The sequence below is a fragment of the Rosa chinensis genome, chromosome 7 (genome assembly GCF_002994745.2).
Source record: "Rosa chinensis cultivar Old Blush chromosome 7, RchiOBHm-V2, whole genome shotgun sequence".
Classification (NCBI taxonomy): domain Eukaryota; kingdom Viridiplantae; phylum Streptophyta; class Magnoliopsida; order Rosales; family Rosaceae; genus Rosa; species Rosa chinensis.
In genome coordinates, this window is record NC_037094.1 from 44,108,239 (window position 1) to 44,134,009 (window position 25,771).

The 25,771-nt window shown below is 41.5% G+C and overlaps 1 protein-coding gene across 1 annotated transcript; it reads right to left on the bottom strand.

Annotated features, from left to right (window-relative positions):
• Positions 1–5,973: 5,973 nt before the first annotated feature.
• Positions 5,974–8,214, bottom strand: LOC112177965. The gene is made up of 2 exons (XM_024316195.1): positions 7,900–8,214; positions 5,974–7,623 (listed from the first exon to the last, which is right to left on the bottom strand). Exons 1-2 carry the CDS (start codon positions 8,212–8,214, stop codon positions 5,974–5,976), a joined length of 1,965 nt encoding a protein of 654 aa, XP_024171963.1.
• Positions 8,215–25,771: the final 17,557 nt, after the last annotated feature.

Below are 25,771 nucleotides of genomic sequence, written 5' to 3' on the forward strand. Positions count from 1 at the left end.
TGTGCGCCGCCAGGAATCAGGCACGCGACACCTCCGACGGGGTGGGGTGGGGAGTTTGCTGGGACCCTTCCGCCGGGTGTGCACCACTTTCTCCACTGCCTGACCGGGCGCCTCCCGTTGGGGCAGGCACGGCATCTTTCTCCAGCGGGGTACTCTTAGCCGGCGGCACATCAGGCTGTGACGCTTTGGCGAAGTCGATGGCGCCCTTCCGCTTTAGCATGTCTATGTTTGCTACGGCTCCAGCCTTCGCTGACTCGATCATCGCCTTCTTAAACTCCGCCGACTGCTTGAATGCTTCAACGGCGGCGGCCGCGGCGGTACTCCCTTCAGCCCTCAGGCGGGTAACCTCACCCTCCAGCCGCTTCACCTCAGTCATTCTGGCGGCGGACTCCCGCTGCACAACAATGAGTTTTTTGTCCTTGGCGGCTATCCGCTCCTGCAGCAGGGCGATGTCCTGCTCCAACTTGGAAACATATTCATTCCTCTCCAAGTCCCGCTCAATAGTTACGTTGAGCTTACCGCGGACGTCGGCATAGTCACATTCCGCCTTGGCCAGCCCCCGCTCTACCTCCGCCAGTCGCTCCTTCGCCTCCGCCAACTCCCTCTGCAGACCTTGGATTTCCTCCCTGAGCTCCCCCTCGACCAGGGGCTGCTTTGACGCCGCCACAAACATGTCATGCAGTCCCGCCGATATTTGACCAAACGCCGAGCTGAAGGGCAATTGGTCAATTGCCGTGGGGCGCGAGATACCCGCCAGGCCACCAAACCCTAGCCGTTCGCATAGATGGAAGAGGAACTCCCGCTCACCATCTGTCATGAACGCAGCATACTCGGCGAACGAGTCCAGCTCACTAGCGGCGGGCGCCTCTCCCTCCACCGCAACAGTTTTCGACGGAGCTTGTCGAGCCTTCTTCTGTCGGTGGGCCCCGATCACCTCCACCTCCTCCCCCTATTCCTCAGAAGGAGAGTCAACCTGCCGACGTTTTCTCTCCAGCGCCCTTTGGTTCCCGGCGGCGGTCCTCCTCGTCCTCACCGGCGGCTCCTCCCTTGGCACAGTGGCAGTTTCCGCCGGTGGCACCACCTTCTCCTTTTGGGGGCCACGCCTACTGGCAGGCATCCGCTCCTTCTGATGCCCCGCTGCAGCGCTTCCCCTCTCCCCGCCGGCCACTTCGGTCCCCGCCTGCACTACCGGCAGATCGTCCTCACCAAGATGGGAGTGGTGCGGCATTGGCAGCACCACCGGAACCTCGGACGGGCTCAGCGCCAGTGTCTCGGGGTTCACCAGCGTCTTCTGGGCCTCCAGCCCCTCGGCGTACATGTTCTCCAGAAAATTGTCTATCTCCGCGCGGTCCATTGCTTTTTCAAAGGCGTCGCGACTCGACTTGTTACCCGGCGGGGTTTCTAAAGAAAAAAAGAAAAACCCGTCAGTCCGGATCACTTGTCACAAAAAAAAAAAAAAAAAAAAAGCGGTATGGCCAATGGAGCGAGTTAGCCGCTGTTCGACTAGTAACTCCCAACCGGTCAGAAGCCGGAAGTCCAACAAATTGCGGTTCCGCCAGCAACCTCTGATCGTCGCTACTCCTCTTCGCGCGTTAGGGTATACCGCAGTCCCGTTGCACAAACACATTAATCTTTAGTAAGAATACAAGGTCTGCAAATACATTAACCCGCCAACTACGTTCAGCGGAAACCGGTTACCAACCTCGGATGGGTTGGAACTCCGACTTAATCTTAAATGTCGGCCCTCCCTCGTTCGACTTGGCGTGATACTCCCAACCCTCTGTGGCGATGCAGAAGGTCCCCGCCAGTAGGACATTGAGTCCCTCAGATTCTCGATCAATTTGGGCGCTCCCTGACGGCGGCTCAGGTTCACTTGCCCTCTGCAACCTCGGCGCTTCACATACACCAGCTCGTAGAAGTGAAGCACTTCCGCCACAGTAGGTCCCTCGCACCAGGACAACCGCCACAGTGAGTTCATTGCCAACATCAACCGCCACATGTTGGGGAAAATCTGACCGAAGGCAAGGCCAAATTCGCACACCAGTATTTGGAGATTCGGCACCAGCGGAAGTGTCACCCCTTGGAGGAATATCGCCTCATGCACCGCCGCAAATCCCACTGGGAGAATCGACGCCTGCTTATACGCCGTCGGCGGGCGGAGCTTCATCGAGCCAAGCAACCGGAACGTCTGCTTCATTCGAGTGACAGCGGCGGCATTCATCCGCCTTCCTGCCTCGTCGACGGCGGTGCCATCCTGGAGGAACCACGCTGACTCAGCATTCTGCCCCGCTGCTTCTTCTTCCCCAGCGGAGCCGCTGGCAGCACTATTGCTCGCCAAACGCTCGTCGCGCCTAGCTTTGGCAGCAGCGGCCTCACCCGCCCTAGAGCTCTCTGGACGCGGACCACGACCCATAGCTACTTCCCAAGGTATGGTCTGTAGCGGTTCAACCTCTAGCGGTTCTGGCAGTGAGGTTCCTGCATGGGCAGACGGACGCAACGAATCAATAAAAATCCTATCCGCCGCGCTGAACGACACGTCAGACCCGGAATCCTCACTGCTCGAAATCTCTATGACGTTAGCCATCCCAAACCCTAAAACCCACACCAGTTAGCACAAACACAGATCTAGCCTATTCTTACATCAGTTATAGCCAAGGGCATCAAGAGCAAAACCCAGAAAATCCCAAAGTAGGAACAAACTCACTCAACCCAGATTCGACCATCTAACAAATCCCCAAACACCAAGTCTTTGCCAACCACCATAATCCAACCCCCCCCCCCCCCCCCCCCAAATCTCGTTTTACACCTCAGAACACCCCAAAGAAAAAACAGGAATCATCCCAGAAAGACAAAAACAACAAAACCCAGAAAATAACAGATCCAATAAAACAGGAAAAATGAAATCCAGATACCAACCTCGGTGGTGAAGCCTACGTTACGATGGTGCACAGCAATCTTCGGGGGGTGCTATCGTCGTTTCTCCGGGAACGGTATCTCCAGCCTCTGGCGACCTCTTTCTTCGGTCTCGGACAGGCAGAGTAACCAGAACACGAATGTGAGTTTGAAGCTTTTACCAAAGTGTCAAATCTCGCTGGGTTTCCCCCCTTTTATGTCAACATCAGCGCGTTCTACGCCGTCCGCTAAAAAACGGCATCACATGACAGCCGTACACGTGTCACAGGCCTCCACTTACTACCCGGATTAACCGAGGCGTCGCTTCGGTTGTGAAATCCATAATTACTGTCATTTATGGTGAGAAGACGGCCAGGCTTAGGGGACAAACCTCCGCACGCTAACCCCCTGCGGGTTAGACACGTGTCAACCACCACCAGACGAAGCGTCTGGTGGAAGTAACCACTGGGATGACTTCACCAACTGACGAAGTCTCCACTGAGAGAAACCCCGCCAGCGGAACTTCTCCCATGCCATCTTCCAAGTGACGAAGTCTCCGCTGAGCGAAACCCCGCCAGCGGAACTTCTCCCTTGTCATCTTCCAGGTGACGAAGTCTCCGCTGAGCGAAACCCCGCCAGCGGAACTTCTCCCTTGTCATCTTCCAAGTGACGAAGTCTCCGCTGAGCGAAACCCCGTCAGCAGAGCTTCTCCCTAACCATCATGCAAGCGGGGTATCTTCCGCTATACACCTCTAGCGGAACCCCCCCTTTTCAACTCGCAAACTGCGTGATTTGTTCAACGCAACATCGTTCAAACAAAATACCGCCAGGCACGTCTACCGGACGCTGCTTCCTGCTACATTTAGTGGGGGATACCCGCCAAAAGGCGAATCCCGAGGCCACGCCTCACTTTGACAACGACCGCCACGCGGCGTTACCGTCAGACCTTCCCTACGGGACACGGGGACTAGTCAACAGTCTACGACGGCCCTGATCAGGCACGTTGACCCCCGTCATTTGGGTGCTACACATTGGGCTCGCTACCCAACACCCTCTGCTCCGTGCAGCTCCCCATCAACAAACAATTTGCCGACCATCCGGAGGTCTATCTTCGCCGGGGAGTGGGGACTCCCTGGGGGGCCCAGCAGGGGCCCACCCGAAAGGGTATAAAGCGTTTGCTCAGTAAAACCAACTGTTGACAACGCACTGACGCTAATTATGCTCTTGCAAAGTCTAGCGGAATAAAACGCTTCAAACCGCCTAACAACTCCCCAACCAAGATTGCCCTCCTTGACTGGGGACTTGGGGGACTTGTACATACATGTACATTTGCAAGCATAATTAGCTATAATGGGCCATGCTCATTGTACCGCCAGAGGTACTAATTCCAACCAAAGGAATGACATGCAGACACACTGCCAGACGGGCTACAGCCTCAACGTCGGACCACCTCCAGATCGCCGCCGACGCGCCGCCACGCGCAGCGCCAAGATGGCATCAGAGGCTTCTGAAAAGGGGAACTGAAGCATATCAGTCCCACATCGAAAACAAAGAGAAGGTCAACCTCTTCCCCACCCATAAAAGGTTCTCTCCTCTCTCCTCATTAATGAGGCATTCCATATTTTACCTATTGTTACTCTGTCAACATAAATACGTGGACTAACTTAGGCATCAGAGAGTCGAAGACCGCCCAGCGCGGTCTCCCTCTGACGTCCCAGTGTTCTATTTGACAGATAGTGTAAGCCTTAAGAACATCGCAGGTATTAACCCGCCAGTCGGATCAGCGTTAACGAAGGTTCAGCTACCGCCGGACTTTTAAACATTAACATTTAACATGCTTTATTTATTTGACCGGTCCTTTCCATAACCATATGAATGATGTCCGCATCATTCCAATCTTTTACGTCTATTTAAACAACCAGTTTCTACATGAATTAAAATAAAAAAAAATAAAAAAAAGAAATTACCAAGTTCGTTCGTTCTGATGACAAAAACCGATTCAATCTTTTGACTATAGCTGCAAATACACACAATAAATTTATCACTTAAAGAATCAAAACTATACAATCAAACATGAAACAAACCATACCCAAAACTTAATTTGACCAAAAAACAACACAATCAAAAACACACAACCCCGAAACCCTCAACTTCCATCCACAGATCAGAGCTTTAAAGAAAACCCAGACAATATTCGGATACAGCTCCAATCGGACCTGAGAATCACGCGAGAAATTAATCATATAGTTTTATTTATATTAGAAACCGATCGAAACAGTAAGTACCATCTCATTTCGAACAATCACGATAATCTCTATTTGGGGTCGTCAGTAAAACTGACCACTCGACATCAAGAGGATCTTCCCCATAAAAAACTTGTTTCACTTGACCAGCAGAGGCAAACTTGTCTTTTTTATGGCCTTGCCGATTAAGGTTGACCAGTGTAAAGCCAAACTCATCTTGTTTAATTCCTTTTTCATTCTCTGCCCATCGACATAAAAACAAAGGAGCTTTGAAGTCATGATAATCGAGCTCCCAAATCTCTTCAATAACTCCATAAAATGTCATATCACTCTCAACCGGATTTTTATCCTTGGCACTCGAAACTTGCATCGTCTTTGCACTAAAGTCTCACCACTATTTTGGACAACTCTAGCATTGTCCTGCTGCTTTGTGAAGTATTTCACTCCATTATATCGATACCCTTCATAAGTAAACACTGTAAAACTTGGTTTTCCAGCCAACCACCTCAATGTTTATGAAACACCCTTAGGCCTTTCCTTAATTTGAGCCGACACCTACATACACAATAGCCATTTCATGTAACCATTACCAAAAAATTTCATTCAACACTTATAAAATTAGGCATCTTTCAAGTCTATATTACCTTGGATTGAAACCATTCAGCAAAGGTCCGATTATGCTCATCCAATAGCCACTTTTTACTCTTCTTTTTTCCTACATAAAGCTGCTCGACAATCTTCTTGTGCGTGCTACAAACAAAAAAAGTAAGTACAGAATCAGAAAATATCCATATATTTTCAATGTTGAAGTGAGAGAAATTGGTACAGCTGAAAGTACTTAAGTCTTATATGGATCCACTTCAGCATTATTGGACAGCACATGAAGATGTGCCAGGTCTCTCTCTTCTTCAGACAATGACTTCAATTTCGCACCAGAAAGTGTGCCAGAGAGCTTACATGGTCCCTTAAGAACTCCAATTGCACTACATTCTTGTAAAAACTCTGAGCAAAACTCAATAGATTCTTCACCAATATAACTCTCAGCTATGCAACCCTCAGGATGAAACCGATTGCGAACATACCCCTTCAATACTTTCATGAAACGCTCAAAAGGATACATCCATCTATAAAATACGGGGCCACATAATCGGACTTCTCTAACTAGGTGCACTGTGAGATGTACCATTATATCGAAAAATGAGGGAGGGAATATCATTTCTAAACCACACAAAGTCAACACCAAATCAGTTTGAAGTTTATCCAACTTTGATACATCAACCACTTTAGTGCACAAAGCATTAAAGAAGAAGCATAGCCTCATTATAGAAATTCTAACATGTTTGGGAAGCACGGAACGAATGGCAACTGGAAGCAATTGCTGCATCAATGTGTGGCAATCGTGAGACTTCAAACCATATAACTTCAAATCATCCATGGACAACAAATTTTTTATATTTGATGAATGACCATTAGGAACCTTCATGAACAATAGAGAACTGCACATTTTCATCTTCTCTATCCTCGACAAATTATACGGGGCAGCAGGTAAATATGTTTTTTTCTCCCCAATTTTCTGACCCAAATAACACCCATTTGAAGCATATGTAAGCGAGCAGCAACACTCTTTTGTTTTAGAAGGCATGTTTAACAATGTACCAATCAAACTCTCGCAAATATTCTTCTTAATGTGCATCACATCAAGACAATGGCGAACATAAAGAGATTTCCAATACTCCAAGTCAAAAAAAATTGATCTTTTCTTCCAACAAGGACAAGTAGCATCTGCAGCCAAGTTTTTCTTCTTTTTTCCCTTCCCAAACTCATGATTAATATACTCAACTCTCTTGAACACTTCCTCTCCCGATTGTGGTGTCGGTGCAACTTCAAATTTTTGCTCATTATTAAATGCTTTTTTCTGCCTACGGTAAGGATGATGGCAAGGCAAATACTTACGGTGACTGCCATAAGACATCTTCCTACTGTGGGGCAAATGTATGGCAGAAGTTTTGTTACCACATATTGGACATGCTTTGTATCCTTTAGTGGTGCACCCCGATAAGTTTCCATATGTAGGGAAGTCATTAATGGTCCACAACAAAACTGCTCTAAGAGTGAAGTACTCTTTCGTATGTGCATCATACACATCATTAACACCATCCCATAAAGTTCTTAGATCATCAATCAATGGCTCTAGGTAGATATCTATGTCATTTCCCGGCTGTTTCGGACCAGAAATTAATAAAGATAACATCATAAACTTCCTCTTCATGCATAACCATGGAGGAAGATTATAAGTCACCAATATGATGGGCCAACAACTATATCTATTACTCATAGAGCTATGTGGATTAATACCATCTGCTGATAATGCCAACCTAAGATTTCTTGATTCACTAGCAAATTTAGGCCACTTATAATCAACCAACTTCCAAGCAGGAGAATCGGCTGGATGGCGCATGTATCCATCTTTAGGTCGCTTGTCATCATGCTAAGTAAGCATTTCAGTAATTGTAGAAGATTTAAACATGAGCTTAAATCTGGGAATTATAGGAAAATACTACAACACCTTGGCTGCTTGCCCCACTTTAACAGTTTTATCTTTCTTTAACTTCCAACGAGACACACCACACTTGGGACAAGTGGTTTCATCAGAGAACTCTTTCCTATACAATATGCAGTCGTTCGGACATGCATGTATTTTCTCATATTGCAGCCCCAAATTGGTGAGGGTTTTTTTTGCCTCATATAAGGTTTGAGGTAGTACATTATCTTTTGGAAGCAAAGACCCAACAGTGGCAAGTAACTCAGAAAAAGAAGTATCACTCATACCAAACCTAGCTTTCAAATTGTGAAGTTGCACCAATGCATGTAACTTGGTGTGTTCACTATCCTCAAATAATGGTCTTTCTGCTTCCTCAACAAACTTATTGAACTCATCGGACTCCTCATCATAATCACCTTCATTAAAGGCTGCTTGACACATATCAATGGTTTCAGAACCAAAATGAGGGTTTTGAGGTACACCTAAAGGACTAGGTGCACTAGCACAGGAGGACAAAGTAGGTTCTCCATGCCACATTCAGTTTGTGTAGCTCAAACTAAAACCATAAGCATACAAATGTCCCCTAATGAGTTTAATCGACTTTTCTTTGAAGTTTACACATTTTGAGCAAGGACATCGAATTTTCTTAGGGTTACTAGAATTCTCTTCAGCAAAAAGCAAGAAATTTTCAACACCCAATTCATACTTTAAAGTATCCCTATCTTCGTTAATCCAAGATTTATCCATTGCTGAAATTTAAAAAAAAAAAAAAGAATTGTTGAAGACAGGACATCAAACAACAAACAACATACTGGAAATCAAGAATTCATCATAATTCATGAAAACCATGCAAAAGCAAATGAGAAAGTAGGGAGAGATAAATGATAACTAACTTGACTTATACAAGCATCAACAAGGAATGGCCCCTTACTTCTACTTTGTACAAATAATCCTTTGATGCCTTTTTTCTTGACCAAACCCGCACCTGAATCACATTGATGATGCAAGGTAAAGAAAGGTGTTTAAAGTTTGATCTATGAGTACAACGAAAAAAAAATCATATTTACTCTTTAAGAAGCTTTCTTTGCTGATGTAGAATAACAGACAACTATTAAGACATAAATAAACATTATCAACAGAGCTCAATCAAAAAAAAAAAATTTGAAAAAAAAAAAAAAGGTTCCCTGCTAGTATTAATACTACAATTCTAAGCAATTGAACAAGTTGTCACATAACTACGTACAAGCATAATCATTTAGGCATATTTTACAATGTTTAATTGTGAATTGATATGTAGCTGCTATCCTACCTTAGTAAACAGATGGCTTTTTTTAGAAGTATAAAAAAAAGGGCCAGCAAGCCTTCAACTTCAAGCAGCTCAAAAAGGGCGCCAATGAAGGTTCAACTCGGGTTCTTGTATAAAGTTTGAGACTTTGATATTGTTGTGTTTATGTAAATTGGTTATAGGAAGAAAGCTTAAAACTAATTGTGTATGGGGTTTTTTTGACAGCTACTAAGACCCTGAACAGAGGTATCGCTGAGTTCATTTTGATGGCTGCTGATACCGAGCCGCTTGAGATTCTTCTTCATCTTCCCCTCTTGGCTGAAGATAAGGTAATCTTTGTTTCAATTGTTTTGGTATTCATTTCTATTGCAGCTTTGTGATTTGATATGAGACTTGGGTATTTTCTTGTAGAGAATAATAATTTTAGATTTTGGTGAACTTTTGCCCCCAGTCTACTTTCTCAGAGTGTAAGAACAAAGTTAATATGGTAGTAAAAAACATATACTGAACATATATTTATAAATGTTTAAAGTGAGTCCCAAAACTGTTTAGAACTCTAATTTCTAAAACAAACAACATAAAATGAGAAGAAAAAAAAATTTTAAGGTGAGGTTGTTAAACACTTAAACCACCTGTTGAACACAGGAAATGAGTCATAAAAACTGTAATTTTCATTCAGATGAAATGGTAAAGGTTTGGAAGAACCTGATTAGAACTCTCCAGGTGCCCTCTATATACTTGACCAAAACCTCCTTCACCCACAAAACAATCTGCTCTCAAATTCTTTGTTGCGGCTGCCAATTCGTGAAATGTAAATGTATGTGTTGCAATGTGATCAGAGCCGCTACCCTTAGACCCTTCCTTTAATGCCGAATTTGCCTTCACTTGATCTTAACGAAAGAAAAATGTGAGAAAAGGCACCTATACGAAACAGTTCACTTAACAGTAACATCCAAAAGAAACATGGCTGACATTACAAATACAAAGAAGTCCTACTACCATTATTAAGATTTTTAAAAGGGCACAAGGACAAGAGTTCAAGCTTGGATTTTTCCAATTATACAACACAAACAACTCATCTTTGTAGACACTCGGTACCCACAAATTGCTTCCACCGTGACATTCAACTCAGAACATCTATAGAACGTAGACAATTTCTGAACTATGAGGAGGAAATTGACTTGCCCTACAGCAATGCATGCCTTTCAAACTTGATGAAAAAGTATATTAAAGTGAAATCCATATAGAGAACTATTTAAGAATCAGAGCCCTCCTCACCAAGATAACAAGAATCAAAATCTCTTCACAACAACATCGAATACAATTAAGTCAAAATGCATTAACAATATATATGGAAAAATGCTTAGCATAACCACCATAAAATCGAATACTGTACTACAACTATCCAATGTGCCAAGGGATGATCCTAGTGGCTTTTTATATCAAACATATAGGTTCTCAAATAATTGAAAGCAAATAAGCAGAATATATACAACACTAACCTACTATAGGTCTAAGCAATATCCAATTTCATACCTTACCTCACCCAACAAAGCAAATCACAACTGAAAATATGAATCTACGAGTAAAAAGTAGGAGTCCAAAACAGAAACCAATTAAAAAGAGATTGAGAACATACCGAAGACACAGACTTTGAAGAATCAAAAATCGAACCCAGAAACTTTCAGTTTTGCTGCTTGAGGAAGAGAGCAACCAAGAGTTCGAGGCTGTCTGAAAACCCAAAAAATCATGGAGATGTTCATGAGAGATAGATCGATTGAAAACCTAGAAAGTAAAACCCAGACAACTTCTTACCGAGTTACAGTCGATGAGAGCGATGGCCGTCGCCGCCTGGATGGTCGAAGAGAGGGGCTGAGAAGGGGAGGCCCATGGAAAGAGAAAGGAGAGACGGCGACTGCAGCTCCGGCTTTGGCTTCTCGATCTCAACAATTAGGAGATTCACTGGATTTCAGAAGAGAGATGAGAGAGAAAGAGGCGGACAAGGAGGAGGAGATCGAGCGGTCGGAGCCGGAGAAGGCAAAAGAGGACTTCGGTTGCTGGACGGGGCGGTGTCGCCGTGTCTCTGTGTTGGAAGGGAGTGAAAATTTGGCTCCCGCTTACTTAATTTTAGACTTAGTACATTTCCGCGTTTTTTTAAAATTTTGGATGAAAAGTATAGACATCAATCAAGTATAAGAACCGATGTTAATTATATGAATAGAAACGTTACAACATCTAGTTTCGACTTTCCCAATCCTTGCTCACCATCTGTGACCCTTGGTACAAGGACCAATACATTTAAAATGAGTCACGCTTGACTCAAAAATGTAACATCAAGTTCAATACTTTTCAAACAATAGAAAACATCTTTTTCCACAATATTGTTTCCTGAAAAGTCACATTCAACAATAATATGAACACCATCATGCATATTATTCATTGCACATCATCCACAAGAATATATATATTTCACGTAAATATATATATATACGTAGTCATTCGCTCAGGAATGCCTACCAATACCAACTATAGTTTGCAGTTAAATAATTAACGCCAAAACAATAATGATAATTCCGTTCATAATGAACCTTGTGAGATTACTCACCTCAAAACTCCCGCTGCGTCTTCAAAATAGAACAAAGCAGCTCAACCACAATTTAACCGTCCAAGGATACTTCGTAAAGTACCTAAACACATACGGTTTCAACTTAGTAATGATTCACATTTGATTTAAGTCTGAAACCCCCATTTTGAACAAAAATCCCCAAAGCAGCGCCAATCGAGACAAAACCACATTCGAGACCTCCCAAAGTCTCCGGAATACTTCCACGATCGATATGACCAACCCAAAAGTCGATTGGAAGCTCGAATCCTCGCGGATTGAATAAATCGACTGGTATGAAACCGTAAAAATCATAACAAATCCATACGAACTCCAAAATTTGCATATTATATATCGTAACGCTCGTTTCAACGAGTAGAACATATATAACACCAAAAATAGTTCCCTATATGGCCAGAAAGGCACCAGAAAGCCGCCACAGGCTGTGGCGCACCGCCGCCGGCCAAAACTCAATATTTCACAAAACTCCCAACATCAAAGCTGTTCATCTAAGCATGCTTGTGAATTTTCATAACTAGCTCGAAGTTAGAAAACAAGCATAAATGGTCGAAAACTACCTCACAAGCTTTGGATTTTTGGTCAATCTGAGTTGAACCGATTTCCACGTAAATCGATCCAAACAAACACCATAGATCGATCTAGAAGGCTCCCACGAAGCCAAAGGAGGAAAGTTGAAGCCGTACCGTCACCGGAGCTACGTTTTCCGGTCGGGTCCAAAAACACCAAACTGCGCTGCCTTGCTGCGCCACACACGGTGGATATTGCCGCTAGAGGATGCCATAGAGACGACCGGACGGAGAAGACGAATCAGCTGACCAAGTTTCAAGGCTAGAGATCGCCGGAGCTGCGAGTTCCGACCGGGTCGGATTAGTCGCGGGTGAGGAGAGAGAACGGAGAGTTTTCTGATTTCCGGAAATGGTAAATGTGAAAATGGAAATAGTAAGTTTCCGAAAATGGAAACTCCTATTTATAGAACTTTCCCAAAACTTCAAATGCTCATAACTTTCACATACGAACTCCGATTTCCGAGTTCCACATGTCCACAAACTCGTCGCGCTCTACAACTTTTGTGAAGGAAGTTTTCATATAATCCCAACGTATAAAAAGTCAACCTTGATCCCCCTTCTAAAGTCATACTTTCTGAATAGAAATTCATCCGAAACACTTCCGCTCCATTCACGAGCCACGAAACAGTCCAATAACCATAATTTAGATTCTGGAAAATCCTCGGAAAATAAATACGAATTTCCGGGGCATCACATTCTACCCCCCTTTAAAGAAATTTCGTCCCGAAATTTAAACGTACCATGCGAACAATTACAGATAAAACTCATCCCCACATCCAATTCTCATTCCTCAACAACCTATTCTTGTAGGAATCCTTACCACACCACTTAGTGGTAACCCAAATCATTTCATGGATCTCATCCTCGTACACTACCCAATAAAGACTCTGTGACTGCAGCACTACACACAGATCACAAAAGAGTCCAGAAACCTGTTATCACAACAGTATCTGCATCATTTCCTCGATAATGTAACCCTTGCATTACAAGAATTGAAAGTGAAACCTTCACTTCAACTCAAATCAACCACAGCCCTAGCATCACAACTCAATAAGCGTCTACCCAACTTGAGACACAAAATCAAGCTAAGGTCTGGCTCCGCCTGACCCACACACAAATCATCACCTATCATTGTAATCACAATTAAAGTGGTATAGACCTCTACTACCATAACAATGAAGGATGCACCACACAACATGCTGCACTTGCATTTCCTAGAATTGAAAATGACAACATCACTTCAACTCAAACACCAACGTAAATCATCACACAGATTTCACCAGTCATCACACAGATATCAATCATCCAACTGATCATCACACAGATATCAATCAAGACAGTCATACTAGACTCAGAATGTTGCACCGATTACGATCACCATCTGTGAACTAATCCCAGTCACCATCTGTTGCTCAATCTCGATCACCATCTGTGATCCGTCACCATTTGTGACTCACTATCGATCACCATCTGTGATCCGTCACCATCTGTGACTCAGTATCGATCACCATCTACTATCCGTCACCATCTGTGACTCAATATCGATCACCATCTATGATCCGTCACCATCTGTGACTCAATCAAGTCTTCCACTCATTGAATGCTCGCTCACATTCCTCAATCCACACAAACTGGACATACTTCCTGGTCAACTTGGTCAAAGCCGAAGCAATGCTAGCAAATCCCTCGATGAATCTCCGATAATAACCTGCCAAACCCAGAAAACTACATACCTCAGTAACCGTAGTGGATTGGCCCCAGTTCATCACTGCTTCAACCTTAGAAGGATCCATAGAGACTCCATCCTTCGAAACTACATGACCAAGGAACTTGACCTCCTTTTGCCAAAATTCGCACTTCTCGAATTTCGCAAACAACTTCTTTTCTCTCAAAATCTGTAGCATGATCTGCAGATGCTTATCATGATCCTCCAACGTCTTGGAATAAATCAAGATATCATCCACGAGCACCACCACAAACTTATCCAAGTACAGACTGAACATATAGTTCATCAAGTCCATAAAAGCAGCAGGTGCATTGGTTAGACCAAAAGGCATGACAACAAACTCTACCTGGTCCTAAAAGCAGTTTTAGGAACATCCTCATCCTTCACCCTCAACTGGTGATATCCGGATCTCAAATCGATCTTCGAGAATACAGTAGCTTCCTTAAACTGGTCAAACAAGTCATCAATCCTAGGTAAAGGGTACCTATTCTTGATCGTCACCTTGTTCAACTGCCAATAATCCACACACAACCGTAGTGAAACATCCTTCTTCCTCGCAAACACCATAGGTGCACCCCAAGGAGAAGTACTAGGTCTAATGAACCCCTGCTCAAGTAAACCATCAATTTGCTCCTTCAACTCTTTAAGTTCAGTTGGTGCCATTGATACAGGTGCAGTACCTGGTATCACATAGATAGCAAAATCCACTACCCTCCTTGGGGGTAACCCTGGTATTTCCTGGAATACATCACTGTACTCAGAAACCACAGCAATCTCTGCCATAACCGCAGCAGAACTCACTGACTCCACATGAGCTAAGAATCTTTCCCTCAAAGTAGTATCTGACCTAAGACACCGATAACAAAACACTGGCTGTCTAGGTATATGAAATGACACTACCATTTCAAAGCAATCAATTGTATCATGATTTGGCCTCAGCCAATCAATACCCAAAATAACATCATACGTATGATCTGCTAACATAATCAAAGTTGCAGAAAGCTCTTTACCACCGATCACAATCAGACATGCATAGCAAAACATATCAAGCTCAAAGGAAACACCAAGTAGGGAAATAACACACAAGGGTCTAGCAAGAGGCCTAGGAGTCAAACCTAACATATCAACCACAGAGCTAGATATGAAAGAGTGGGACGCTCCTGTATCAATCAATACTCTAGCAAAGAAATCAAATAAGGATAAGGTACCTTCCACTCCTGTATTATGCTGACCAATACCAAACACCCTAGCCTGCCCCTGAGGCAGTTGCCTTTGCTGGTTTCCTTGTCCCCTACCCTTCTGGGTACAATCCCTTGAGAAGTACCCCTTTTGGCCACATGTGAAGCATGCCAAGTTCTTCGGTTTCGTGCAAGATCGAGCAACATGGCCCATCTCATTGCAATTGAAACACTTATGGTTTGCCACCTGCCTATTAGGTGCAACCTAGTAGGTGCAGCTGCAGCCCTAGCTGGCGCTTGCTGATTAGTTCTCTGTCTCTTCTAGAATCCACCTCGATTCCCAGATGCTTTACTGCTCCCCGCAGTTGCCTTTTCCTTTCTTTGGAAATCCCTCTCAGCTGATTCTTGTTCCTAGAAAGTTAGGTTCTCATGCCCAATGGCCATAGCCTTAGCGAAAATGAGCTTCACAGTCTTCAATTCCAGAACAGCGACATCGCGCCGGATTGAAGCATTGAGTCCCCACTGAAACTTCATAGCTAAGCTCTCAGCATCTATCTGCCTCACAAAGCGATACAACCTTAAGAACTCAGCCTCATACTCTCTCACACTCTCAGTCCCTTGGACTAACGAGATGAACTCCCTTTCCAACTGCTCCCAGCCATCGAAATCTCCTTAGCCAACCTCGACAAACGAGTGGCATCCATAACATTCACAACCTCCACAATAGGTGGAACAGGCAGCTCCACATTCGATGCCTCGACATCATTCTCAAACATCTCCTCAATAGGAGGAAGAATCCTGCCCCTACCTCGGGCTGTACCCCTGCCTCTGGGTCTAACTCGACCCCTAGCTCTGCCTCCTTGTGAATCCATCACCCAAGGAGCATAGCAACCTGTGATTAATACTTGTACGACTCCTAACCACAAGTATAAGTCAATGTTATGACTAAATCAACCACAACACTACGTCAGAAGATACAATTATATCCCTACGTAAACAAGAGTTAAATCTAAAGGTCCTCATTCCTTAAAAGACTATAACTCTTAGAAGCTACCTTAAGCTCCTACACTCTGTTCACTGAGCCAACACTACCCTGAAGGCTCACATTCAAACGCTCATTGCGCACCCAATGACTATATCAATACCGAAGAGCATATGATGGGGATCCCCTGCAGACGGATCATCACTTGAGGAGTATTGATTGTCACCAAATATGCACCTTATGCTCTGATACCAATCTGTCACGCCCCTGATTTTTAACACAAATAAAAATCGATATATAATCCCATAATCATACATGCGCGATCGTTCAGCCATCAATACAAAATACATGGAGACATCTTCCCTTTACAGCAAGTACAGATTGATGCCCTGAACCAACAATTTCAAATATTGACCTGCTCCACAAAGTCACATATTACACAACTTACGAATTAAATTGTCATCACAAAATAAAACGTAAATGCTCCTCAGAGCTTACTACATAGCGGAAGTCATAACAATGGCAAAGCCAACAAAATTTGCTTCCTACCCATTCTGCTGCCAATAAGCTACCTCAGCTTCAGCCAGGATTGTCCTGACCTACAGGATTAACCCCTACACCATATGAATGGTGCACCAGGTTGCCACACAACAAACCCGGTAATCTTTTGCAAGCCTGTATGGGTAACTCATGAACATCAATCAACAACTCACACACATCGGCTTGAGGAAATCATGCAACCATGATTCCTTCTAACCCTCCATATCCTTTCCAATGAAAGGACAACATAAGTCACCGCTGTGACAATATTCTATTTGCTAACTTAACCATCAAGAAGCAATTCAAGTCTCATCTAGACAATAAAAGATGAATACTCTCGGAACTCTCCTTTAAAACTACATACTCATGAGTCTCCAACAACCTCGACTATTACCCCCCATAAGCTATAATGGCAAACAGACTAGAGCTCTGACCGAAATCGTAACCACTCGTCCGGCCAGGGACGTGATTACCTATTTCCTGCCTTGGTCACCATCTAAGACCTGTCACCATCTGTGACATATGATTTCAGACACCGTTTGGTCATAAAATCAAACAGCAAGGTCACCATCTGCGACCTGTGACCATCTGTGACATATGATCTTTAGACCCCTTCTGGTCTCAAAGTCAAACGTTAAGTCACACCTGACTTAAAAACGTTACATCATCTAGTTTCGGCTTTTCCAATCCCTGCTTACCATCTGTGACCCTTGGTACAAGGACCAATACATTTAAAATGAGTCACGCTTGACTCAAAAATGTAACATCAAGTTCAATACTTTTCAAACAATAGAAAACATATTTTTCCATAATATTGTTCCCTGAAAAGTCACATTCAACAATAATATGAACACCATCATACATATTATTCATCGCACATCATCCACAAGAATATATATATATTTCACGTAAATATATATATATATATATATACACGTAGTCATTCGCTCAGGAATGCCTACCGATACCAACTATAGTTTGCAGTTAACTAATTAACGCCAAAAGAAGAATGGTAATTCCGTTCATAATGAACCTTGTGAGATTAATCACCTCAAAACTCCCGCTTTTTTCTTCAAAATAGAACAAAGCAGCTCAACCACAATTTAACCGTCCAAGGATACTTCGTAAAGTACCTAAACACATACGGTTTCAACTTAGTAATGATTCACATTTGATTTAAGTCCGAAACCCCTGTTTTGAACTAAAATCCCCAAAGTGGCGCCAATTGAGGCAAACCACATCCGAGACCTCCCAAAGTCTCCGGAATACTTCCACGATCGATATGACCAACCCACAAGTCGATCGGAAGCTCGAATCCTCACGGATCGAATAAATCGACAGGTATGAAACCGTAAAAATCATAACAAATCCATACGAACTCCAAAATTTGCATATTATATATCGAAACGCTCGTAACAGTGAGTAGAACATATATAATACCAAAAAAAGTTCCCTATATTGTCAGAAAGCCACCAGAATGCTGCCACAGGAGGCCAAAACTCAATATCTCACAAAACTCCCAACATCAAAGCTGTTCATATAAGCATGCTTGTGAATTTTCATAACTAGCTCGAAGTCAGAAAACAAGCATAAAGGGTTGAAAAATACCTCACAAGCTTTGGATTTTTGCTCAATCCGAGTTGAACCGATTTCCATGTAAATCGATCCAAACAAACACCATAGATCGATCCTGAAGGCTCCCACGAAGCCAAAGGAGGAAACTTGAAGCCGTACTGTCACCAGAGCTACGTTTTTCGGTCGGGTCCAAAAACACCAAACTGCGCTGCCTTGCTGCACCGCACACGGTGGAAATCGCCGCTAGAGAATGCCACAGAGACGACCAGACGGAGGAGACGAATCAGCTGACCAAGTTTCACGGCTAGAGATAGCCGGAGCTGCGAGTTCCAGCCGGGTCAGATCACTGAGTTCGGGTCGGGTCAGTCGCAGGTGAGGAGAGAGAACAGAGAGTTTTCTGATTTCCGAAAATGGTAAATGTGAAAATGGAAATAGTAAGTTTTCGAAAATGGAAACTCCTATTTATAGAACTTTCCCAAAACTTCAAATGCTCATAACTTTCACATACGAACTCCGATTTCCGAGTTCCACATGTCCACGAACTCGTATCGTCACGCTCTACAACTTTCAGAGAATCCCAACGTATAAAAAGTCAACCTTGAGCTCCCTTATAAAGTCATACTTTCCGAATAGAAATTCATTCGAAACACTTCTGCTCCATCCACGAGCCACGAAACTGTCCAATAAGCATACATTAGATTCCGAAAAATCCTCGGAAAATAAATACGAATTTCCGGGGCATCACACGTCGGCACCTCTAAAGATCTTTGTAACTATCATATTCATTATTAAAATTCGTTCTATATTCGTCATATGTTTTGGTCTGACTATTGCACTTTCGTAAACCAACGAGCGACTTTTCAACCACCTAGAGTCTCTTTTTGGATGTGGATGAAGTTGATATTCCTATGTATTTATATGTAATTCCAATAAATTGACTCTTTTAAAAAAGATACATTTTCCCATATATCCCCGATATTTCTGATATCTCCCTTTTTCAAAATTCCAATAGATATGGAGATATAGATATTTTAAGCCTGATCTTAAATTTCTTTTTTAGTTTTTTTTTTTCTTCTTCGACACCTTATTTATAGAAAGGGATTTTGTCACTTTATAATAATTCTAGGGATGTCTCAATAAAAAAAATCTAGGGATGGGGTAAAAACCTTACGCAACTCATTTATTAATAAGGGGCCTTAACCCTCCCTTATAAAAAAAAAAGAAAAAAAAAAGGATAAAACTACGTTAGCAAACAATACTTTATGAACAGATTCCAAGGATTTGTTTGGTTAAGATCAAGAGTAAAAACTAATTATTAGATAAAGCAAAAAGGAGGCGTATAGTACGTTGTTTTCTTTGACACTATATGATAAAAAACAAAAGAATTTGAAAATTGCAATAACACATTTGGAATATCGGCATGCATATACTTAAAAAGTGAAGTAGAAGTATGTGGGACGAATGATAAGAAAGACTAGACTAAAAGGATCCGATTCTTCTAAAAGGATACCGGAGATCACAACGGCTGGCCAAAGCCTCAACATGGTCATGACTCATGACCATAACATTGCTAGTCCCAAGAACTATTACTAATAAATAGGGTCTTTGTTCATTTACCCTAGAGTCCGGATCAAGGGACACTATATTTTACACAAATTTTACACACCTTGTGAGTCATTAGATTTTAAAATATTCAATGGGTCAGATTTATTGTTTGAATGATGTCAACACAATACCAAGTGATGTGGAAATGGCATGGCAATACGTATTTCTAATCCAAAATTAAACTTTTCTTCATTAAAAGAAAAAACAATATTGAAATTTAGCTCTTATCGTCTTTTAATTTCCAACTCCAAGCTCTCATCTTCATCCTCCCAATTACTTTGCTAATTGGAACTAAACAATACTTACAACAAGAACACAGGTACGTATTTATCTTGTTCTTTTGTCGACATAAAAACAACTAAATTTAGGGTTTAGGCCTAGAATTGGTTGTGAAGTTTATGGTATTCAATTTCCTATAGTTGTCTTATCACTACTAGCAAAACAACAATTACCCACAGATTAAAATCTGTGGGTAATAAGACTTTCTCACTCGGATCTCAGTGTGTGATGGCTTTTACCTATGGTACACACACATATTGAGTTATTGTGCGGTTTGGAAGGGGGTAAACATCTTGACAAACCTGACTACAGAAAACAAACAAAAAACGTAGTTACATTGTGCAAGGTGTTGATTATCTCTAGGCCAGGCTCTAGAGAGATAAAGACTATCAATCCCAAGCAAAAAGCAGAGCTTGAAACTCTAATCACAAACAGCAAATGAAATCTAAGATGCAAATATAAACTCAAATAACTTTATCACCAATCTAAAGCTTCTTCCTAGATGAGCCTAAGACATACCCAACCCAGCACATATTTCTGTCATGGAAAAAAGCACTTGCACTAAATGACCACATAAAATAATATCCGACTCTGCTTTATCAGGTCATTCAAAAAAATATTATAGAGTTAACAAAAGAGGCTTTGACATTGCAATGAACAGCATCCCAATAATTTAATATAAACCAAAACATAGAGTTAACAAAAGAGAAGTCATTAAATTAATAAGTATGTTGCTCATTTTGATTACAACTAGTATTTTATAATAATTCAACTAAAGTATATACTATCTTAAAATGCAAGCTTGGAATTGTGCCTATAAACTTGAGGCAGAGCACTCAATTCTATGTTAATGGCAGCTGAAGAAACTAAAAAAACCAGAGGTTGCTGCTACTGATAGTATTGCAGCCATTTTTGGGGTAATTGGGTTAGTTGCGAAAGTGTTGACTTGTGAGTCATGTTGTCTAGAACAAGTTTGCTTGCATATTTACTATATACTAAAGATGAGTTCCGTTGTGCCACTGTTCCTAAGGCAACAATGCGGAACAGTGCTTGGGGCTGGAAAGGACGGTTCTGCCCTCCTTGGAGATTTTTTTTTGTTTTACTGTGCATCGATCTAATCTTCTTCTCTCTTCTAGAGCGTTTACTCGAATCTCTCACACCCAAGTCAAAATTCATCTCAAAACCCAAAAATCACTCCTTTGAGTTTGGAGATACAGCAGTGGCCATCAAGCTGTCCTATAGAAGCGTAGCATCAGGGTCAAGTGTCAACCCCATCAATCAGCCTTTGAGATACAGAGATTGGGTTGAAAACGAGTACGAAATCTCATCGTCTACGGGTACTGGGGAATCTCACTGTTTTTGCTTCTTTCATTGATCAATCTGACTAGGTACGGTAATGGTCTTCGTTCTTGATTTGGGTTCAAGATACTGGTGTTTTGGTTGTTTGGTTCAAAATATTGGTGTTTGGTGATAGGTTTTAGGGATTTGTTTTGTGTCTTGCAATTATATCTATTATGTTCGTCCTTAGTTGCTTTGCTTTCTGTTTGTGACTTGCAAGTATATCAACTTGATCTGACCGTGTAATTGAAAAAACTGAGTGTTCTTTCAATTTATCTTTGTTTTTTTTTTTTTTGGAAATTGTATGAATATCAATTGCATCCAATTGTTGACTGTGAAAGTGATATTGGCTTAATCCTTGATTCTTCTTCGTGAGTGTTTCCGAAGAGTTAAACATGAGCAATAGAGAGAAAGAGAGAGTGAGGAGAGGAAGAGAAAGAAGATGCTCAGTTTTTTTTTCCCTTTTTTTTCTTTCAGTACTAAAGGGTACAGTGAAGATTAAATGTTTACAAAGATTAGGGGATTTACTAACCTTCTCGATGAATCCTTGAACTGAAAAGTAGATCTTCACAGACTTTTGGTGCGGTTTCTTGATTCTAAACTTCATGGTTAGCTTGGAACACTGCCAACAGTTGAGATGCATTCATTCTTTTGTCTACTAAGCTCACTTTTTTTAATTTTTCTGAGGTCCCTCTAGTCACAGCTTGACTGTTGTTTATAACTGGGGCATAGTAAGATAATGCCACTCACAGCTTTGCCATGTGATAAGAGGCTCTTCCCTTTTTTGTGCTGCCTTTCTACTTGGGATTCTACTAGGAATTGTTTGATTATTGGAGCACAAAATTTCATTCTTTCATTTATTTATTTTTTCTTTTCTGGTATTGATTTATTAATGTGTCTTTCTACTTGGGATTCTATTAGGAACTGTTTGAAATTGTTGTTTAGTTTGTATGAGTTGTTTAAAATCATGGTTTTGATTGAGTTTTGTGTTTCTAAATTTGGTCTATTTTGTATATTAGCATGTAGGTCAAAGTAATTTGGGTTTGAGTTTGCGTTTGAATGAGTATGTATATATTTGTATGGATGTGTTCTATGGAATGAGTATCTATATATATGTGTTATGTTGTGTATATATATGTATTTAGCAATCTGCAAGTAATGATTTGATTGTTTGCAGATTGTTCCTATTTGGTATAGGTTGTGGTATTGGTTTTTTTCTAACATTAAGATGATATAGCTTTTTGTGCCATGAGTTTATTTTGTAGTTTTGAAACAAAATTTGTGTTGTGATGCATATGTCAGTAAGGAGAAGAAATATTGGTTTTGAGGTCTTGAATATAATTTGATTCACAGCTGAAGGGTTTTATGGGAAGTTGCTAGAGATTAAAGAGGTGGCTTCTTAATAGGTGTAAAATTTGCAATAGTTGGTTTTCATGAATTGATCATTACGTACAGAATTATGTATAATTTTTTTTTGCCCCCCTTTTTGTTCTTGCTATATAAACTTTATATAAACTGTGTTCAGATTAATTTATTAGTTTTATTTGTTCCTCTTTTGCAGTTCTATGCAAAAAAGTGTTGCTGTCATTTTTTTGCCACTGTTTGTTTGTCTATTAATCAAGACCACCTCAGTCTACTATTGTTATTGAGGTAGAAAATCTAAAGTTTATTGGATAATATTGAATAACTGTGGTAATATTGAATTTTCTGACTACTGCTGTTTTCTTATGTAGACTCTACGAACAGTTTGGTGTTTAATTTTTCAAGTGGTTTCAATTCCGGTATGTAATTTGAAAAAAGCGTCAATGTTTGTTCAGGTATCTTTAAAGATTTTTATTTGTTCAGTTTGTGTTTCATTGTACTAAAACTGTGGATCGTTTGAATGCAGTAATGGCAGCAAAGAGTGGAAAAACAAAAATGAGGAGAGTTTTACGAGATGATGATGCAGAACATGAGAATACTCAGGAACAAACAGAGAAAATATCTAATGATCAAGGTTTGACTGCTGTTTCTCATATGGACACTAATTGTGAGACTATATCAATAAAGCGAAGACAGGGATGGTTTTGCCCTCATTTGAGATTTTTTTGCTACTCTGCCATTGACAAAAGATGCTTCCATTGGTTTCATTCTTTCTTCTATGGCTGTATAACCAAGAGAGAGTGAGAGAGGGAATGGGTTCTGCTTCCGCATCTAGGCCGATTGAGGGTTAAGGGACTCATCCAATTCGCAGTAGCATCATGTTATCAAAATAAAAATTAACTAAGAATCAACGAGTGTGGAAGAGGAGAGTTTTACTTGATGTCCTGCAAATATTCGTGTTACACTATTTGCAGAGAAGAGTGTGCAGGCTTGCCATCGTTGTTGAGGTCCACAGAACAAGTCTCCTGTAAGTAGATTTCCTTGATTCTTCTCAGTTAGTTTATGAGTTCTTAATTTGGATTGGATTTTAAAGTTTCAGTCTTGATTTCAATTGGGTACTTTTTGCTCTTTGATTTATGCTAATTTTATTCAATTGGGTATAGCATGAGAAGTTTAGGCATATTTGATCGAGTGAGCGATTTTGTATCATTGATTTCCTATTATAGTTTGCATAATAGTGGCTTTTGGGTTTTCAGAGGGCAAAACCATTTGGCTTCTACGGACGAAGAGAAAAAAGAAAAAAAGAGAGAGAGAAAAAAAAGGGAGAAGAGAACAGAGGAACAAGGAAAAAATGAAGAGATTCAGAGGAAGAAAGACAATGGGAGAGAGGAAGACCAAAAGAAAGAAAAGAGGACAAAGAAGAATGTACTGACGACCATGATTTGACTGATCAAAGTATCCAAATCAACCAATCAATGACAGATCCGAAGGAACAAAGAAGCTTGATTGACCAGTCAAACTTATCCATCGACCAGTCGAATCCTGAGGAGCTTAGTCTTAACCATTCAAATTCTGTGGCAGAAGAACACAGAACCTTTTTCGACCAATCAGAAAATCAAGCTGAAGAACCTTTGACAGTGACTTCCCTTCCTCAATTATCCCTCATTGACCAAGATTTTCCCAAGTTCTGAAGATCATCTAGAGGTACGTTCTGAACCCGTATATGAGTCTAATAATAATGTTGAACCTACTCTTGTTGAGTTTGGCCCAACCAAATATTCCTTACCTAACCGGTCAACTCGTGGTCAACCTACCAAGAAGTATGAGCCCACTCTTCATGCTAGATATAAATATCCAGTTGCAAACTTTTTGTCAACTCATAGATTGTCAAAGTCATATAAATCTTTTGTGCATCGAATATCCTTTGTATCTGTGCCCAATTAAGTGCAAGAGGCTTTGAGAGATAGGAAGTGGGCCAAGACAATGGAAGAAGAAATGGAGGTGTTAGAAAAGAATCACACATGGGAACTTGTACCACTTCCTCATGGCAAAAGGACTGTTAGGTGTAGATGGATTTTTACTATGAAACATAATGCAGATGGCACAGGAAGGCGAGTTTGGTGGCGAAGGGTTCAATCAGACATATGAGATTGACTATGATGAGACTTTTGCTCCAATAGCCAAGATGAATACTGTTCGGGTGTTATTGTCACTGGCAGCTAATCTGAACTGGCCACTCCATCAGTTCGATGTCAAAATTGCATTCCTTCATGGGGAGTTAAATGAAGAAGTGTACATGAATCTTCCTCCTAGTTATGCCCCAGATACACTGTCACGCCCCGAATTTTGAATAACAACTTCAAATCCGAAACATGAATAACAACCAATACAAAATAACGTCCTGAATTTTTTTTTCTTAACCAACGTCTCATAAACCATAATACAAACCTCATAGCAAACTATCACTTGAGCCAATTATCACAATACCAACAAAGATAAAATGTTAAATCCGAAAGAGTCTATAACACACTAAAATAATTTAAGTGCAGCACTTAACACTGATGTCCTACTCCGCTCGATCTCCACCCTGATACTCCTGACCTGTAGGGTTATCCGCTACACCGTTTGAATAGTGTACCGGGATTGCAAACACAAAACCCGGTAAGCTTTTTGCAAAGCTCGTGAGTAAATAAGAAATGAACGGTTGATTTATTAAATCACAATTCTTTTAATTCAAGTAAAACAATCCAACAATCTGAACACACACAACAACCCCAACAATTTAATGAACAACCCAACACGTGGCACAAAGTACTCACAATGCAATAACCTAGTTACCACCATGACCGTACTCCCACAACAGACTAGAGCTCTATATGAATCGTTACTTGTCACCTTGGCCCAGGTGCAAGCATCCGATATACTTCGGTTAATACTATAACCGTCGAACTTTGGGCATTTCTGCCTGCAGAACAAAAATACTTCATTTATCACAATGATAACCGTCGAACTTTGGACATTTCAGTCCGCAGAAC

Coding starts and splice junctions, on each gene's coding strand:
- LOC112177965 (XM_024316195.1), bottom strand. CDS start 8,214: ATGTGGCATGGAGAACCTACTTTGTCCTCCTGTGCTAGTGCACCTAGT. Junction 7,624..7,899: donor CTTTGCTTCCAAAAGATAAT/GTACTACCTCAA, acceptor ATGCTTACTTAG/CATGATGACAAGCGACCTAA.